The 17,292-nt window shown below is 54.5% G+C and overlaps 10 protein-coding genes across 10 annotated transcripts; 5 read left to right on the top strand and 5 right to left on the bottom strand.

The window, feature by feature from the left end:
• Nucleotides 1-5: 5 nt before the first annotated feature.
• Nucleotides 6-782, bottom strand: CIR1 (Cir1p; the record flags this gene model as incomplete). The annotated part of the gene is made up of 1 exon (NM_208628.1): nt 6-782. One exon carries the CDS (start codon nt 780-782, stop codon nt 6-8), a length of 777 nt encoding a protein of 258 aa, NP_983275.1.
• A 318-nt stretch (nt 783-1,100) lies between these two features.
• Nucleotides 1,101-2,051, top strand: SER2 (phosphoserine phosphatase; the record flags this gene model as incomplete). The annotated part of the gene is made up of 1 exon (NM_208627.1): nt 1,101-2,051. One exon carries the CDS (start codon nt 1,101-1,103, stop codon nt 2,049-2,051), a length of 951 nt encoding a protein of 316 aa, NP_983274.1.
• Nucleotides 2,052-2,083: 32 nt separating this feature from the next.
• TRX2 (thioredoxin TRX2) lies at nt 2,084-2,395 on the bottom strand (the record flags this gene model as incomplete). The annotated part of the gene is made up of 1 exon (NM_208626.1): nt 2,084-2,395. The coding sequence occupies one exon, from the start codon at nt 2,393-2,395 to the stop codon at nt 2,084-2,086; it is 312 nt and encodes a 103-aa protein (NP_983273.1).
• A 491-nt stretch (nt 2,396-2,886) lies between these two features.
• On the top strand, nt 2,887-5,751 carry STU2 (Stu2p; the record flags this gene model as incomplete). The annotated part of the gene is made up of 1 exon (NM_208625.1): nt 2,887-5,751. The coding sequence occupies one exon, from the start codon at nt 2,887-2,889 to the stop codon at nt 5,749-5,751; it is 2,865 nt and encodes a 954-aa protein (NP_983272.1).
• A 331-nt stretch (nt 5,752-6,082) lies between these two features.
• Nucleotides 6,083-7,198, bottom strand: AGOS_ACL133W (ACL133Wp; the record flags this gene model as incomplete). The annotated part of the gene is made up of 1 exon (NM_208624.1): nt 6,083-7,198. One exon carries the CDS (start codon nt 7,196-7,198, stop codon nt 6,083-6,085), a length of 1,116 nt encoding a protein of 371 aa, NP_983271.1.
• Nucleotides 7,199-7,596: 398 nt separating this feature from the next.
• PDC1 (indolepyruvate decarboxylase 1) lies at nt 7,597-9,357 on the top strand (the record flags this gene model as incomplete). Its single annotated transcript, NM_208623.1, has 1 exon — nt 7,597-9,357. The coding sequence occupies one exon, from the start codon at nt 7,597-7,599 to the stop codon at nt 9,355-9,357; it is 1,761 nt and encodes a 586-aa protein (NP_983270.1).
• Nucleotides 9,358-9,575: 218 nt separating this feature from the next.
• DIP5 (dicarboxylic amino acid permease) lies at nt 9,576-11,342 on the bottom strand (the record flags this gene model as incomplete). Its single annotated transcript, NM_208622.1, has 1 exon — nt 9,576-11,342. One exon carries the CDS (start codon nt 11,340-11,342, stop codon nt 9,576-9,578), a length of 1,767 nt encoding a protein of 588 aa, NP_983269.1.
• Nucleotides 11,343-11,893: 551 nt separating this feature from the next.
• AGOS_ACL136W (uncharacterized protein) lies at nt 11,894-13,123 on the bottom strand (the record flags this gene model as incomplete). Its single annotated transcript, NM_208621.2, has 1 exon — nt 11,894-13,123. The coding sequence occupies one exon, from the start codon at nt 13,121-13,123 to the stop codon at nt 11,894-11,896; it is 1,230 nt and encodes a 409-aa protein (NP_983268.2).
• Nucleotides 13,124-13,614: 491 nt separating this feature from the next.
• ZPR1 (zinc finger-containing protein ZPR1) lies at nt 13,615-15,048 on the top strand (the record flags this gene model as incomplete). Its single annotated transcript, NM_208620.1, has 1 exon — nt 13,615-15,048. One exon carries the CDS (start codon nt 13,615-13,617, stop codon nt 15,046-15,048), a length of 1,434 nt encoding a protein of 477 aa, NP_983267.1.
• A 536-nt stretch (nt 15,049-15,584) lies between these two features.
• Nucleotides 15,585-16,952, top strand: SLI1 (N-acetyltransferase; the record flags this gene model as incomplete). Its single annotated transcript, NM_208619.1, has 1 exon — nt 15,585-16,952. One exon carries the CDS (start codon nt 15,585-15,587, stop codon nt 16,950-16,952), a length of 1,368 nt encoding a protein of 455 aa, NP_983266.1.
• Nucleotides 16,953-17,292: the final 340 nt, after the last annotated feature.

Genomic DNA, 17,292 nt, shown 5'->3' with positions numbered 1-17,292 from the left:
AGGTGTTAAACGGCCTTGGCCTCCCTGAGTTTGGCGAGCAGCTCGTCCACGGACGCGACGACGGTGCCCGGCGCGCGCGCGGGCGGCTCCTCGAAGCGCAGCAGATTGAGGCGGGCGGCGGAGTCGACGCCGGGGAACGCGGCGAGGTTGAGCTTCGCCATCGGCTTCTTCTTCGCCTTCATCTTGTTGGGCAGCGTGACGTAGCGCGGCGTGTTGAGCCGCAGGTCCGTGGTGACCACGAGTGGCAGCGCGGCACTGACGACCTCCTCGCCGCCCTCGACCTCGCGCGTGACGGTCGCACGCGTGCCAGTCGCGTCCAGCTCAACACGCGCGGCGTTGGTGGCCTGCGGCCAGTTGAGAAGGCCCGCCAGCATCTGCCCGGTGTTGTTGTTGTCGCTGTCGGTGGCCTGCTTGCCCATGATGACGAGGTCGATCTTCTGCTGCACGACCAGCTCGCGCAGGATCTTCGCGACGGCCAGCGGCTCCAGCTCCGAGTCCTGTGCGTCCACGAGCGTCGAGGAGTCCGCGCCCTTGGCCATGGCCGTCAGCAGCGCCTCCTGCGCCTTCGCAGGCCCGATGGAGACAGCGTGGATGCTCTCTACGGGCACCTTCTTGGCCTCCCTGATGCGCACAGCCTCCTCTACGGCGATATCATCGAACGGGTTGACACTGAATTGCACGCCTGTCTTCTGCACCGCCGTCCCAGCGGCGTTGATTCTGGGTCTGAGCTGCGGGTCGATCACCCGCTTGATGGGGACTAGGATCCTGAGCGGCTTCGACATCTTGGTGATCGCAGGTCGAGCACGATGGAGATGGGCGCGAGCCAAATTTTCGCTGAATTTTTCACCGTTGACTCACCCACGCTCGCTGCGATGCCGGGCACCGCTGGCGCGCCGCTGTGCACGCCAGCGGTGCGACCGGGGTGCCACCATGCACCTGCTGCTGGCTGGCGCAGCGGGCAGGACTCCAGGAACACTGCCGTGGCCCGCGCTGCCGTAGTCGCGCGAGGCGGGGCAGCGCCAGCGGCGCACCTGCAGCTGAAAATTACTTGATCTCTTCCACTTCACCACGCCCACCCGTGCCAGGACACAGCACTCCAAATGTCTTCTGCTGCCGCATACGTAGTGACCGCGATCGCACACGGCGCCCAGTTCCCGGAAGGCTACCTCGCCTCGCTGCACGAGCACCTGGGCCAGGTGGGCGTGGCGGTGCGCGGGACCGAGCAGTTGGCGCCGCGGGCACAGGACCTGTTCGTGGACGTGCCCACGACGCTGACCCTCGAGCAGCTGCGCACGCACGTGGCGGCGCAGCCGGCGGCCGGCGTCGATGTTGCCGTGCAGCCCACGGCGCACCGGCGCAAGGGCCTCGTGGTGTTCGACATGGACTCGACCCTGATCCAGCAGGAGGTAATTGACCTGATCGCGGGCTACGCAGGCGTCGAGGACCGCGTCGCGGCCATCACGGAGCGCGCGATGAACAACGAGCTGGACTTCACGCAGTCCCTGCGCGAGCGTGTGTCGCTGCTGCGCGGCATCCCCGTAGCGCGCCTGTACGAGGAAATCAAGGCTAAGCTGCAGCTCACGCCGGGCGTCGCCGAGCTCACGAGCACGCTGCACGCCGCGGGCTGCCGCACCGCCGTGCTCAGCGGCGGCTTCGCGCCGTTTGCGAACCACATCCGCGACACCCTGCAGCTCGACTTCGCCAAGGCTAACAACCTGGAGACCACCGTCGACGCCGCCGGCGCCGAGATCCTCAGCGGCCGCACCCTCGGCGACGTCGTCGACGGCGCCTGCAAGGCGCGCACGCTGCGCGAGCTCGCGGCCGGCGCCGGCCTGCCCGTCGCTGCCACCGCCATGGTCGGCGACGGCGCCAACGACCTGCCCGCCATGCATGCGGCCGGTCTCGGCATCGCCTGGCACGCCAAGCCCCGCGTTCAGCAGCAGGCGCCGTGCCGCCTCAACTCACCGTCGCTCCGCGACGCGCTGTACATCCTCGGCTTCTCGGACCGCGAGATCGCCGCTCTCCACGCCCGTGTGGACCCGCGTTCATAAACATTCGAGTACATAACTAACTATATATCCGCCTACAGGTGCTGCGCAATCTTGGTTCTGATCGACTGCACGTCCGCGCCGACCACCTTGTCCACCGCCTGCCCGTTCTTGAAAAATAGAATCGTGGGCATCGACGTGATCTGGTACTTGTGCGCCACCTCCGCGGCCGCGTCCACGTCCACCTTGTAGAATGACGCCTCCTGGAACTGGGTGGCAAACTTCTCAATCATGGGCGCGATCATCTTGCAGGGACCGCACCACGTGGCGTAGAAGTCCACGACCACGAGCTTGTCGGAGCCCACGGCGGACTCAAATTCAGAAAGGGACTTGATTTCGGACACCATTGCGTTCTGTGTGGCTGACTGTACCTTGTGTATACGCAGTACCCAGGAAGCCGGGCGGAGCCCCGCCTTTTATACCCGGCCGCCTGCGGTCACGTGTCACCACGTGCGGGGTCTCCCCTCTATTTCCGCTCAGGAGATAAGGATGACAAACGCGTCCTCGCGCGGTCCGCATTGACGTCTTCGACAGCAATGGAACCTCTGCTATAAGCGGCGTCTGCGCGCCGAGCCTTCTCAATCGTCCGTCTCTCTGTTCGCTTTGTGTACGCCAGGCGCGGGTTTGTTTACGTTTCGGACGGCGTTGGATCTCCAACGCACGGTCGAATAACGAACATGAAAGCCAGTTGTACAGTAGCTACACCCCAGCAGACGAAGCATCAGCAGGCAGTTGAGAGCGCGTACGAGAAGTTCCGTTATAGAGCAGACACGAGACGATAGAGGTCATCCGCAAGGCGGTAGTTTCAGGTCAGGCAGGTTCAGAGGGTTTTTGAGGCATGACAGAAGACGAGGACTTCACCAAACTAGGGTTGAAGCAGAGGCTTGGACACAAGTCGTGGAAGGCGCGGCAGCATGGGTACCAGGAGTTGGAGCGGATGTTTGAGCGGAGCTCGGTGCTGGAGGTGGCGGGGGAGGTGAGCACGTGGTGGGAGGCGCCGGAGCACTTCGGGCGGTTCATCACTGACTCGAACGTGGTGGCGCAGGAGAGCGCGGTGGGGGCGATGCAGCGGATGTTGGAGTTGATGGGGCAGTTGGAGCGGGTGCCGGAGACGGGGTCGCTGCGGGCGCAGTGGGTGCCGGCGCTCGTGGAGAAGGGCGTGAGTTCGTCGCGGGCGGGGACGAAGGCGAAGGCGATGGAGTGCATATTGATGTTGGCGTCGTTCGACAGCAGTGTGCGGCAGACGATGGAGTTGATGTTGCCGTTTTCGGGCAACAAGCTGCCGCGGCTGGTGAGCAGCTTGATGGCGGCGATGGGGCAGCTCGTGTGCTCGTTTGGCTTTGTGAATATGAAGAACGACTTCTGGTCGGAGGTGCTTGCACCGTTGCCGCGCTTGGCGGGGCATGCGGACCGCGCTGTGCGCGCGGAGACGATGAACTTCATCCTTGAGGTATACAAGTGGACTGGCAAGCCGTTCTTGCAGGATATGTTGTTGGAGAAGCTTAAGCCGATCCAGCAGAAGGACCTAGACAAGTTGTTCGGCAACTACGACGGCACGATTCCCCCTACAGAGCAGCCCCGTCTTTTCCACTGGCAGGTGCTCCAGCGGCAGCGCGAGGCCGCAGCCGGCGTCGACGACGACGGCGACACGATGATGGGCGAGGGCCAGGGCGGCAACCAGCCGGGCGGGGAGGCGGGCGCCGCGCCCGTCGTCTTGGCCGACCCGTTCACCTTGCTCAAGCCGTCGTCCATTGTCAAAAACTTCCCAGCTGACTTCGAGAAGAACGTTAAGTCCGCCAAGTGGAAGGAGAGGGTCGAGGCCCTCCAACAGGTATACGACGATTTACTCAAGCCTGCCAAAAAACTTGATCAAACAGATGACTACTCGTTTTACGCGCGCAGCTTGGCGCAGATTCTCTCCAAGGACGCCAACTTACAGGCGGCCACTCTAGCGGCAAACTCGGCGGCGCATATGACAAATGCATTACGCGAAGGGATAGCTCCATATGGTCATATGCTATTGGATGGCTTGCTTGATCGAACCAAAGAGAAGAAGCCATCCGTTAGCGAAGCCGTTGTCGAAGCACTAGATCTACTAGCTCAATACTATGGCGTTGACAACTGCTTGGAGCCAACCATAGAGCACATGAAGCATAAAATTCCTCAAGTGAAGATGGAGTCTACCAACTTCCTAACTAGAATGTTGCAAAAGCAGTGGAAGCCCACAGCTGCGAGGTTAAAAGATGAAGTAATCATGAGGATGATGCCAGATATTGTTCCAATAATTGTTAAAATTGTTAACGATACCCAGCCATCACTCAGAGATGCGGGCTTTGAGTGTTTTGCGACAGTGATGAAACTATTCGGTGAACGTGAGTTTACTGATGAGTTGGAAAAGCTTGGCAGTCTGAAGAAAAAAAAGATTTATGAACATTTTGAGAAAATAGAGGTTAAAGTGCCACCTCCTGTTCAGAAACCGCAGCAGACTCGTGCTGTCCAGTCACAACGTCAGCCCCAGCATTCAGGGAATTACACACAGCGTTCTTTACAGAACCACCAGAGCCCGCAGCAGCACCAGCTACAACACCCCCAATCCCCACAGGCTCAGAGGTCGAACCATCATCAGAATTCTTCATCCAATTTCTCCAAAACCTTACCGCATATTGTCAAAACTCCGAGGGCGGCGGCATCTTCATTGAGCCCCTCTGTCGATGTGAGACACTTTGACTCACCCCCCCAGACACTCAGAACACCCACGGCGTCCACCATCCCAACGAAGCGGGGACCTTCCTCCCCCTTAAAGGATAAGAATATCCTCAACAATGGTGGATTGAACACCAAGCCCCGTTTGGTTAATCGGTCTCAAACGCATTCCACGGTTAGAGCTTCGCATTTTAACCCAATGTCTTCCCTACCACCAAGTAGTAACAATTCTCTTGCTCCTGCCGTGGTTCCACCTGCCGTGCTAGCTGAGTTAGACGAGCTAAAGGGTGCAAAAGCTAAGTGGAATAAGGAGCGTCAAGAACTAATGACAAAATTGACCAGCTTCCAGACTCAAACTTCGCAGTTGAATTCTGAAAACCAGATGCTACAGGATCAATTAAACGACGTACAACTTGCATTGAATGAGAAAACCATGCTGCTGCGTTCTAAAGATTTACAAATAACTAAGTTGAAGAATCGGCTCGCAACTTTAGAGAGTGAATTGGATACAGCACTTAACGCCAAGCATTCACCGGACACTCCAGTCAAGTCCGTACTTGAGGGTATACAGGCCATTTCCCCTTCAAATGGGAGCGCGCAAAGTGCGGGAGTATATGGCGGCAGTAACCATAGTGATCCATGCATAAGCATTCAACCACATAATCCTCAGCAAATACGGAAGACTTCTGGTGGCTCGTTCCGTTCCAATGCCGGGCTAACCAGCAGGTTTTCGCCTTTGACCTCATCCGTCAGGGTTGCAACATCTAGTGAATCGAGTGATGATCTACCTAGGCGCGTTCATTCATTGCATATTATGGACACCACCAATGCCGTGGCGGGTAGCATAACTACAAATGGCAGTAGCGCTTCTCTTCTAAGTGAGGAGTCTTGGAAAAGAGCAGCTGAAGTGACAAATCAGCTAAAAGCGAGAATCGAAAGAATGAGAGCGAAGACCAGAGGCTTAACCATGGATGCGGAAGATAGCTACAGGCAAAACTGATCAGATCTGGTCTGCTCTTGAACAAGAATCGCATCCGCTACTGAATTTGGGGAATAAAGCATGCGTCGTATATCTCGAACCGATAAGGTATATTGTGATGTACTTATGTTATATTGTATTACTCAACATTAGTCTACTCGAGTATAGGAGAGTTAGTAATTTAACTAATGATAGCACTTCGTTACTTGGATTTGGCCCGGTAGCGCAACAGAGCTACTTGTAAATCGTGGGCCACACTCGGTCTCCATCTTTACGGTATGTACCCGCTCAAACGTGCTTCATCTCTGGAAAGCGCAACCAACCCCCCTTTACATCGCCCGGGATGCATGTACTAAGAGCGGGACCTCTTGAGGAGATTCGAGCTGGGGATTACAGATTTCCTGTGTTTATATCCTTTGGTCACACAATATCCCTTCCGTGCCCGTGATGACACCATTGCTGGCCTACGCCGTGATACTAGAGTAGGACGTATCCCGGGAGGTTTACGATTACTAGAATAAGGAAGAAGCGTAATACTTATGGCTTTACAAGGCTCGTGAAGAGCCAACAGTCTGAACTTTTCTTCCAACAGGTCACTGGGGGTAATGTGCAACTTTTGCATTTCCGTTCTCAAGTCCCCAAGCCTGACCCGGGCATAGGTTGCGTCCTCTTGAGAAGTACCGGCCTTAAGAGTAGACACCAGCTGTGATAACTTAACTTGGTACTTTTCTAGGAGAGCTTCTTTCTGTCGAAGCAATGCAAAACTGATACGCTGACTGGAGGGCTCTGAAGATGACAGGCGAGGCGCACGTCCACGATCCAAGACAACACCAGTTCGCGGAGGCACCCCAGATGATCCATGCTCGGGCACAGTTGTTTCGTGATCCGGCGGCCAGACGTCGACACCGCTTAGTGATTCCCACGCCTCGCGAGCAGGCTGCACCTCAACGAACCGGTTCCCCAAGAAAGCCTTCCGGACCGAACAACATCGGACGACGCTGGCCGCATCCGCATACTCCAAGAATGCCTCACGATGCACGTAATCAATCCTCGCCCTGGTGACCGCTCCAAAAGGCGCAAACTCCGCACGCAAGGTTTCCCAGCGAAGCCGGTCCGCTGGGATTTTCAGGACACGCAGCTGTCGCCCGCAACTATTCCCCGCGGGAGGCTCGCCTAAGTCCACTAGCTGATAAAACAACCCATCTAGACAGCTGTGGTCCTTCACCATACCTGCCAGGTACTGGCTCATCTGCTCGCAGAACTCGTTCTTTCGGCCCTTCACAGCTGCGATGTCGCACTCTAGTAGTACCTGTAGTACATAGTCCTTCACAAGGGCTGTGACGCTCTCGTCTGTCGTAGGCGGATCTAAAGCCCGGTCTAGCCACTTTTTTAAATGCCTCAACCTTCTATCATCAAGTTCTATACCCATAGTCCGTTGTTTCTGTCGAAAGCAGGAGCTAATGGTCATCTTGCCCGGGTATGCGATGGCTGATTAATGATCACCATATACGAAGATCACAAAACATTTAAATGCATACATCAGTCATTGTACACGGATGAATACATCAGCTGATATATCTTCCTTTTAAATGCATAACAGTATGCAAATATACAGGAATCATATGATGTTTTAGGAAGCCCGCGGCTAAATCTCTCGAAGGGAGCCTTCGGATAAACCACCTGATGATTTATCCGTAACAATGTGCGGCAAAACCAGCTTCCTGGCACCTAAGGCCACTGAATAACCACTGAATAATCATGCATGCATCTCTGCATGTTACCTGCGTACGATGTGGCGTGTGAATAGTAACAGATAGGCCTAACAGCAGGTATCAAGGCCTGTGTATATAAGGATGGACGTTTGCTATGGTTAGTGGACTCTCAAAGAAGAAGACCACAGCTAAACAGCTTTCCAAACTAACCATTAATACAATGTCCGAAATTACTTTAGGTCGCTACCTGTTCGAGAGACTAAGACAGATCGAGGTGCAAACCATCTTCGGTCTACCTGGTGACTTCAACTTGTCTTTGCTTGACAAGATCTACGAGGTCGAGGGCATGAGATGGGCCGGTAACGCCAACGAATTGAACGCTGCCTACGCTGCCGATGGTTACGCCAGATTGAAGGGCATGTCGTGTTTGATCACGACCTTCGGTGTCGGCGAGCTATCTGCCTTGAACGGTATTGCCGGTTCCTACGCCGAGCACGTTGGTGTGCTACACGTTGTTGGTGTCCCATCCATCTCCGCACAGGCCAAGCAGTTGTTGTTGCACCACACTTTGGGTAACGGCGACTTCACTGTGTTCCACAGAATGTCTGCCAACATCTCCGGCACCACCGCTATGATCAGTGACATCACCAGTGCGCCAGCCGAAATTGACAGATGCATCAGAACCTGTTACATTACCCAGAGACCAGTTTACCTAGGTCTACCAGCCAACATGGTTGACTTGAAGGTCCCAGCCTCCTTGTTGGAGACGCCAATTGACTTGAACTTGAAGCCTAACGACCCAGAGGCCGAGGCTGAAGTTGTCGAGACCGTTTTGGAGATGATTGCGGCTGCCAAGAACCCTGTCATTTTGTCTGATGCCTGTGCCTCCAGACATGACGTCAAGGCCGAGACCATGAAGTTGATCGACGTGACCCAGTTCCCAGCCTTCGTCACCCCTATGGGTAAGGGTTCCATCTACGAGCAGCACCCAAGATTCGGTGGTGTCTATGTCGGTACCTTGTCTTCTCCAGAGGTCAAGGAGGCCGTTGAGTCTGCTGACTTGGTCCTATCTGTTGGTGCCTTGCTATCTGACTTCAACACCGGCTCTTTCTCCTACTCCTACAAAACCAAGAACGTCGTCGAGTTCCACTCTGACCACATCAAGATCAGAAACGCTACCTTCCCAGGCGTGCAGATGAAGTACGTCTTGAGAAAGTTGGTCGACAACGTGGCAGAAGTCATTAAGAGCTACGTACCAGTTCCAGTTCCAAGCAAGCCAGCTAACAACGAGGAGATTGACTCCGCTACCCCTCTAAAGCAGGAGTGGCTATGGAACCAGGTTGGGAAGTTCTTGCGCGAAGGCGATGTCGTCATCACCGAGACCGGTACCTCTGCTTTCGGTATCAATCAGACCCACTTCCCTAACAACACATACGGTATCTCCCAGGTCTTGTGGGGCTCCATTGGTTTCACCACTGGTGCTTGTCTAGGTGCTGCATTTGCTGCTGAGGAGTTGGACCCTAACAGAAGAGTCATTCTATTCATCGGTGACGGTTCCTTGCAATTGACTGTCCAGGAAATCTCCACCATGGTCAGATGGGGCTTGAAGCCATACTTGTTCGTTTTGAACAACGATGGTTACACCATCGAGAGATTGATCCACGGTGAGACCGCTCAATACAACGACATTCAGCCATGGCAACACTTGAACTTGCTACCAACCTTCGGTGCCAAGGACTACGAGGCTGTCAGAGTTTCCACCACTGGCGAGTGGGACGCTTTGACCCAGGACAAGGCCTTCAACGAGAACTCGAAGATCAGAATGATCGAGGTCATGTTGCCAGTCATGGACGCTCCTTCCAACTTGGTCAAGCAGGCTGAGTTGACCGCTGCTACCAACGCCAAACAGGAGTAAATGTACCAACCATCCCATAGATAATGTTTATAGAACCATGATTGAATATATGTTACGATTTAATGTTTTACATCCACCGACGCCATGGCGCTGGGCGTGCATTCTTGCTAATGATCGGATTTAAGTGCTTATTACATACAAGAGCCTCCTACTAAATAAAGAGCATGATAGTATTAGCGCCACATGATAGGAGCGTCCAAACAGTTACAGTTATGTATTCAGAAGATCCATCCTAACACGTTGTCATATATCTTTTTCCATGACAACCCACCCTTAGCAAGCTGCTCCTTCATTAATGCGCGCTCTCTGATGCACTCCTCTTCCTCCAAGTCAATAGCTTCTTTAAATGTGAAGAGATCCACTTCCTTTGACGGTATCCACTTCGTCTTGTGCACTATTTTGTATCCAATAAAGCAGAATATGTAAATTGGAAGCCCAATGTAGCCCGTGATGAAGGTCGGAACGTCTACCTCCTTGCCTATGAAGGCATCAAAATTCTTAATCAAGGCCACGAAGATGCAGAAAATCAGGGCGACCCAGCCTGCATATGGTTGGCATGGTGCCACGTATGAGAGTGTCGACTTCGGTATCCCCTGTGCACGGAAAGCCCTGTCAAAACAAATGTATGTGATTAGAATCGACACCCACGACATTAGCCCGAAGATGGATGTGACATTCACGAAGTAGCCAAATGCAGTCCTGGCAGACTTCGAGACACTCATGTATGCAAGGCAGCAGAACAGTGTGCAGCATGCAAGGGCGTTGTACGGAACACCCCATTTGTTCGTTCTGGCAAAGAGCTTAGGAGCCTTCCCGTCGATCGCCAGGCCGTAAAGGGATCTGCTTCCAACATACAGGTCCGAATTGCAGGCACTGAACACAAAGGTTAGCACACAGGCATTGAACAGATTTGGAAGGACAGGAATGACAGCATTCTCGATCGCCACCACGTATGGAGATGCAGCCGCGGACACTTCGGCACTAGATGCCTGCATCAAAAGGGGATCATTATAAGCGACGCACATGCCAAGGAGGAAGATGGTGACGAGGTAGAACACCACGATACGGTACAGCGTTAGTTTGATGGCGCGGGGCACGTTGCGGCGCGGGTCTTTGCACTCCGCAGCGACAATACCGCACAGTTCGGTACCCAGGTAGGCAAAGAGGGCATACACGAACACCGACAAGAAGGCCACAAACTTGCCGAGGCCGCCCTTAATGTGCGTGTCTTTCTTCGAATACTCTTTGAATGCTCCAGGGTCACTCCAGTAGCGGAATCCCAGCCGATCATGGGTCGGCCCCCCACCGAGGGCGAGCACGAGCAGCAGGATCATCACACACAGCATGACCAGCACCTTGAAACTAGACAGCCAGAACTCGAATTCCCCGAAGAAACGCACCCCCACCGTGTTAATCACGACAATGACCGCCAGCACCACCGTTATCCACACGCCCGGGCTGACCCGTGCGGCGGGTATCCAGAACTGTATCACTAGCGCGCCTGCCGTCAGCTGATTGGGAGTGAGCACCAGGTATTTGAACAGATACGCCCACCCCACGGCAAAGCCCAGCGCAGGGTCCGCGTACCGGGTGGCGTAAGACGTGAACCCGTCCAGCGGAATGTACGCCGCCATCTCCCCCAGGCACGACATCACTGTGAACACCACCCACCCCATGATGCTGTACGCAATCAGGATCGACCCCGGTCCCGCTCGCATCAGCGAGCTGCCCGTGCCGATCAGCAGCCCGGTCCCTAGCGACCCGCCGATGGCTATCATCGACACATGACGTGCCTGCAGGTCCTTCTTGAGCCGGATGCCCTCGTGCTTGCCATCGTAGTTCCAGTCTACGGACTGCGCCTCCTGGTCTGTGCTGCTGTGGGTATGCCGCAGACCGCGGCCCTCACCAGCGGCGGCCAGCTTGGGGCCTTTCAACTCGTCCAGCGTGGACGCCTCTGATGCCTGTGCGAACTTCTCTTCCGCCATAAGTGCGGAGCTGTTATCTATGCTACTCAAGCTCCCGCCGTATAGCCTTGCTATATATACTTACGCTGCGACGCCCTATTCCGGACACAGCTATATATTGGCCCGCCGTCTCGCGCGCTGCTTGGGGAGCCGACTGACCCCACCCTGATAGTGCCGTTGCACTTCTGCTGGGCCGCCTCAGCCCGTTCAGCGTCCGACTGTGACATCGGGCTGCGCGAGCCGCGATTAATCACCCGACTGGGCTGCATGCCGCACTAAACCCTCCCCTCGCGGCGCAGGGCGCCCTTATCGCCTCCGTGATGACCGTACGTATGTTTATCAAAGATCCGGAGACCTGTCCAGGGCTCCTACGTTGCGATAAGAGGCCCCGAATGCCTTCGAGCACGGCTAGCATGCGGAAGATTACATCCGTTACATATTCTAACGGAGGTGCCCCGCATCGTTGAGCGAACGGCATTTTTGAGGCACCCGGCCGGACGCGCGGCATCACGCGGCCAAATGGGCCCTAGCCGCCTTATCTGGGCGAATTGATAGATAGCCACCGAGTAGAGTCACAGGCTTCTTGGCGCCAGCTTGAAGGAGAGGATGTCGTTTTGTCCGGGCGCGACCGGGTCGTCTTCCGCAGCGCGGACACCACCAACGGTCTCAATGGCGGCTATAGTGACGTCGCCCATGATGAGACGGGCTACAGAGCGAACAGAAGTCCCGCGCTTAACCAGGAAGCAGTCGCGGAAGACGTGGGGGCCGCTGCCGCCCGCGAAGGTATGTATGTTCTTGACGGTGTAGACTGGGACGAGGTCCAGGGTGGCGGCGGCGGCCTGCAGGACCTGCATGACGCCAGTGGAGCCGAAACGGTAGAGGATCAGGTCGCGGACGTTCTCGATGCGGTGGGACAGCTTTTCGTCCAGCGGGCGCAGGGCGGGGTCGTCCTCGGCGGTGTCTACGAACTCGGTGCCGCGCTGGTAGCGCACGAAGCCCTGGCGGTCGAGTTTGCGCAGGAAGACCTCGGTGATGGCGGAGGTGAGCACGGCGGGCGTGTCGGGGTGGCGCAGGAGGATCTTGGAGACGTTTTTGTCTGCGTCGGGGTGATCAATCTTGTTGAGTGCGAGGACGGTGGGGAACTTGACGGCCATAAAGGCGCGCACGACGCGTGTGACGCAGGCGGCGTCCCAGTGCTCGAGTGGCGGCAGGTCGGGCACGAGTGCGAGGGCACGGGCAACGAGCTTTGCGTTGGCGCCGTAGCCGCCGAATTGCGCCTGCAGCGTCTCAACGGCCGACGCGCGCGTGGCCGTGTGCTTGCGCACGATGGAGCCCCAGCGCTTGAGCAGGTTGCCCTCAATCCACAGGCGGATCTCGTCCTGGAGCCAGTCGATGTCCTGCAGGGGGTCGTAGCCGCGCGTGGTCTTGCCCTCGGCGTCGGTGGTGCCGCTGACGTCGACGACGTGGATCAGGGCGTCTGCCTGCCGCAGGTCGTCCAGGAACTTGTTGCCGAGGCCGCGCCCGGAGTGCGCGCCGGGCACCAAGCCGGCCACGTCCAGGAGCATGATGGGCACGTGGCGCTTCCCATCCTCGCACCAGCCATAGTTGGGCTTGCAGAGCGACTGCTTCCCGAACCGCGAGCACGCGCAATCCACCTGTAGGTAGCCCGTGGCCCGGTTGGGCTCGATGGTCGTGAACGGAAACGCCCCCACGGCTGCGCTGGCGTCCGTGAGCGAGTTCAGTGTCGTTGACTTGCCGCTAGAGGGCTTGCCAACGATTCCTATCAGCGGATCTCGCGGCATTTGTGTGTGATTAGGCCTGCACTCGATGAGCTGTCTGGCTCGTTCCTGGTATACCACTCGAAAAATGTTCTGACGGACACCGCGCGCCAAAGACCAAAGACGTATCGCCATTTACCAAGGCACAATCCCCTATCACGGGTTGTGTAGGCGGTGCGTGCGGTCCACCGAGCCGCTTTGGATGCTCTGCACCTATGGCGCCCTTACGGCAGTGGTGTTGGTTCTGCCGCAACAGGACTACGTGCAGGCAGCCTTGGACTGCGACAAGAGACAAGAGGCCACCCGGGACCAGCTACATGCGGCACAACTTAATGCCTGTGATATATGCAAATGTGGGCAGCTGTCACAGATGTCAGTGCTCTATGCATTAAACGTTGAGCTTATGGTAGTTTCGTAGAAAAAATTTTCCGTCATTCTTAAAGACTGTTCGAAGATGTCCTACCTTATAGCGCAGACATCTAGGCTACTCAGATTGTTTGAACGCCAGCAGAACGATGACAGACCAGAGCGCTAAGGAAGAGCTATTTAAGCCCGTTGGAGAAGCTGTGGAGGATACCGTGAATGATGAGACTGGGCTTCGCGACACCGGGGCCGCAGATGCGATGGGCCACCCAGTGCAGGAGATAGAGTCGCTCTGTATGAACTGCCATGAGGATGGTATCACCAGACTGCTGTTGACATCTATACCATATTTCCGGGAGATTGTTATCATGTCGTTTGAGTGCCCTCATTGTGGGCTGAAGAATTCCGAGATTCAGCCTGCAAGTGAAATACAGGAGAAGGGCGCCCGCTATCAGCTGAAGGTTGAGGAGAAGGCCGATTTTGACAGGCAGGTCATCAAGGCCGAAACTGCGGCCTCCCGCTTCGTTGAATTGGACCTGGAGATTCCTCCCAAGCGCGGCCAGCTGACGACTGTGGAGGGCCTGCTGACCGAGATGATCGAGGACCTGGACGCCGACCAGGCGGCGCGGAAGGAAGTGGACGAGAACCTGTACGATCAGATTGCGCAGTTCATTGCCAAGGTCCGCGCTGCGCTGTCGTGCGAGCCGGGCACTCTACCGCTGACTTTTACGCTGGACGACCCTGCTGGCAATTCCTGGATCGAATACAAGCCAGGCGAAGCTGCGCCAAAATGGTCCAAAACCGAGTACCTGCGTTCAGATGAGCAAAACGTCCAGGTGGGCATCATTACGCGCGACCAATTGGAGCAACGGCGTCAAGAGAAGCGCGCGGAGCTGTCGCAGCGCGAGCGCAACAAATCGCAAGCGGCACAGGCCGGTCTCTTATCTGACGCTACGGATATCGAGAACTTCCACAACGAGGTGCAGACCTTCACTGCCACGTGCCCATCATGTGTTCACCCATGTGACACGCATATGAAGCCGGTCAACATCCCACACTTCAAAGAGGTCATCATCATGTCCACGGTCTGCGAGCACTGTGGCTACAAGTCAAACGAGGTGAAGACCGGTGGTGCCATCCCTGATAAGGGCAGAAAGATCACACTGATCTGTGATGATGCTGAGGATCTCTCACGGGACATCTTGAAGTCCGAAACCTGTTCCGTTAGCATCCCGGAGCTGCACTTGGACATCCAGCAGGGAACTCTCGGTGGCAAGTTCACCACTCTGGAAGGGTTGCTAACACAGGTATATGAAGAGTTGGAATCCCGGGTCTTCACGCAGACATCCGATTCGATGGACGAGGCCACAAGAAACAGATGGACCTCTTTCTTCAGTAAGCTAAGAGAGGCTATCGACGGCAAGATAAAGTTCACTGTCATCATGGAGGATCCATTGGCAGGCTCATACATACAGAACGTCTATGCACCTGACGCTGACCCTAACATGACCATCGAGGACTACGAAAGAACTGCAGAGCAAAACGAGGACCTGGGCTTGAACGACATTGATGTAGGCGAACACTGAGCGAGCTCTCTGTATATAATACTAAATAACTACTTGGAATGCATCGGAGCGTTTCAGTATATCGTCTAATTACGTTCCCCCCATCTTGCTGGTCTCCATTAGACTATTACCTCCGTCTGTAGTTGATATTAGTCAAATTTTGATCCCCGCTTGGAATAATGTATTGATGACTATTTGGGAATCATGAACTAGGCTAGCCGAAGCCGCGACGCTCTAATATCTCTGGAATAAAGGGCGTGATTGAGATGAGGAATCCGGCAGAACTAGCGGACATTGTGCCGTAGTGAAACCCCCTGCTGTGCCACGCCGAGTCGCAATTAAACGACCACGAGACATGGGCAGAAAATGTAAAACCCTTATACCTTATATGCGATGGCCTACAATCTCCTGAGAAAGATGCACTATTATGATATATTCTGATCTACGTTATATAAAATAGCTCGCTTAAAGTATTTTCACACCTTCAACGTCATTACAGGCCCAAAGTGTTGAGCCTTGCAGAAGCACACGATAAGGCCAGTGATTTATAATCCGTTATGAGAAGAGTGACACCGTTCGAAGAGTTCTATTATCGCAAAAATACCGAGGGCTTATACTCGTGCTTTTTTGTCGGCGTAACGTTGAATGTACCCTTAGACAGGGCCAAGCTAGAAATTGCACTGCGGAAGGTAGTAAATAACTACCCGCAATTGTACAGTAATGTGTTCTACGATGATATGTCAGGGGATCTTTGCCTCAGGCCATTGTCGGAGAAGATTTACATCGGCGATGTACTTGGATTGGCCGAGTCCGACAAGCTGGATGAAGACGCATCAAATTGGATATTCAAAAATATCAATTTCAAGTATCACTGCCAGTGTCCGCTGTGGAAAATTGTTAGCATGCAGGCAGGCCAGCAGTTATTGTTTTGTTTTGACCATTTGATTCTAGATGGCATGAGCGGTGCCCTATTCTGGGAGGACGTCCTTCGAGAATTGAATAGCGATGACCACTCACCAGCACAGGCAGACCAGGACGGAGTGCTGTACTTTGGAGACGGGATCGACGCTATGCCAGCACATCCGTACAGCATGTGGCCCTCTTCCTTGGCGTGGAAAATCCTGCGGATCGTCCTTTTCATCTGGCACATATACCTGCAACCCTATATTCCTACACTTGGTAACAGCCACTCCTGCTTTCAATTCAAGCGCTACACCTTCCCTGAGTGCCTATATGACAATTCCAGAAGGATAAGAAATACCAACCGCCATTTTAGCCTTCGCATAGCCCCAGATCAGCTGAAACAGCAGGTGAAGTGGTGCCGGGAACACAATACCTCACTAACTGCATGGTTTGCAGCTATAATTACATTATGGCTCAAAAATTTCACTAAAAAGAGTAGTACTACTGGCTCTGTAGTCAAGGTTGAAGTGCCATTTAATACAAGGCAGCAGCTCTCGCGCGCAATTCCGACATATCCTAAATCTGCACTTCGGTTGGGCCTCTTTGTCAAGGGATCTACTCTACAGTACAACGTGGACAATGGGGATGAGGGCGTATGGAAAATTGCGTCTGAGTTTAGTAAAGACCTAGGCCGCAATAGAGATACAGAGGTGGGTATCCAGAAATGCAAACTCTTGGAGTTGGTGGATGTTAAGAACTTTGTCATTTCGCTGTCGCAACTAAAGTACCCTCCTTCAACATTTGAAATAACCAACCTAGGGTTCCAAGCATTTGGGACATCTACAAGCGATACTTATTATGTGACTGATGCGGTGTTCCGGGGTGGTCAAACCTTATCAAATGCATTTACATGTTATATCATATCCACTCCACTGGGCGGCTGCCATATTTCACTATCTCTGCCACCGGAGGTTGCCAGTGATTGTGAAGTAGACGCGCTGCAACTGGTAATTTCCAAATAAGAATCCAGAGCCCAGGACTTTCAGTTGTGACTTGAAGCAGACACGTTGATCTTTTGTGGACGGTGACTGAAGATACCAATATCCTTCCATAAGGGGATATGCTCTACCTGGTTTATATTTGGGATTACATAGCACATGAAAATTGTGACGGCCAGCGCACAAGCAGGATTTAATATTGGTCAAAACCATCACGGAACAGTTTATTCTGTACTCGTTCTTCCTTATCTCGTTCTAAGTTTGTCTATAGCCGCGGGAACATAGGAAGTGTGGAAGACTATATTGTCGTGAGCTGCTGGCTCAGGCCCGCCGCTCCCAGAACGATCTTGAAAATACTGCCAAT

This window comes from Eremothecium gossypii, chromosome III (genome assembly GCF_000091025.4).
Source record: "Eremothecium gossypii ATCC 10895 chromosome III, complete sequence".
In the NCBI taxonomy this organism is placed as follows: Eukaryota; Fungi; Ascomycota; class Saccharomycetes; order Saccharomycetales; family Saccharomycetaceae; genus Eremothecium; species Eremothecium gossypii.
The sequence above is the reverse complement of the archived record's forward strand: the minus strand, read 5'-3'. Positions and strand labels throughout refer to the sequence as shown.